Source organism: Apaloderma vittatum, unplaced genomic scaffold, assembly GCF_000703405.1.
Source record: "Apaloderma vittatum isolate BGI_N311 unplaced genomic scaffold, ASM70340v1 scaffold25341, whole genome shotgun sequence".
In the NCBI taxonomy this organism is placed as follows: Eukaryota; Metazoa; Chordata; class Aves; order Trogoniformes; family Trogonidae; genus Apaloderma; species Apaloderma vittatum.
Window position 1 is genome coordinate 31,537 of NW_009698940.1, and position 465 is coordinate 32,001.

Here is a 465-nt window from a genome sequence, read left to right on the forward strand (position 1 = left end):
TGCGACGCAGCGATACACCACGCTGCACTCCAAGGTACTGGAGCAGATGCTGTTTGCGTCCTGTGCGTGTAGAACAAGCAGGGATGACAGAGGGATGTTACTCTCGAGTGTCAGGCTGGATTTCTAGCCCATATGGAGGTTGTAGGGCAAAGATTGTCTCCTTCAGGGCTTGGGCAGGAGCAACACCCTCTGTCTTGGTCTTAGCTTGCATGTTGCCTCCTGCAATTCCTTTAACACGTATGGCAAGGTTGGGTTTTTAATTGTTTTTTTTTAATTTCTTGATGATTTCTGCACATTTTCCACCGGTTGCTCTGTGCTGCCCTTACACCTTGTTGCTCCTTTGCAGTGCACCAAGCTTGGCTCCCACCTGAACACCTTGCTGGATCACTACCAGCAGTTCCAGGAGGTGGCAGAGTCTCTCAGGATGTGGCTGCAGGAGAGCGAAGCTGCCATTGGGAAACTGCT

The 465-nt window shown here is 51.0% G+C and overlaps 1 protein-coding gene across 1 annotated transcript in view; it reads left to right on the forward strand.

The window, feature by feature from the left end:
- Positions 1 to 465, forward strand: part of LOC104280529 (microtubule-actin cross-linking factor 1-like) — a gene marked incomplete at both ends in the record, with an annotated part of 44,595 nt that overhangs the window by 29,267 nt on the left and 14,863 nt on the right. The window contains 1 exon segment of the mRNA XM_009878201.1: positions 347 to 406. Within this exon segment, the coding sequence (XP_009876503.1) occupies positions 347 to 406 (60 nt within the window).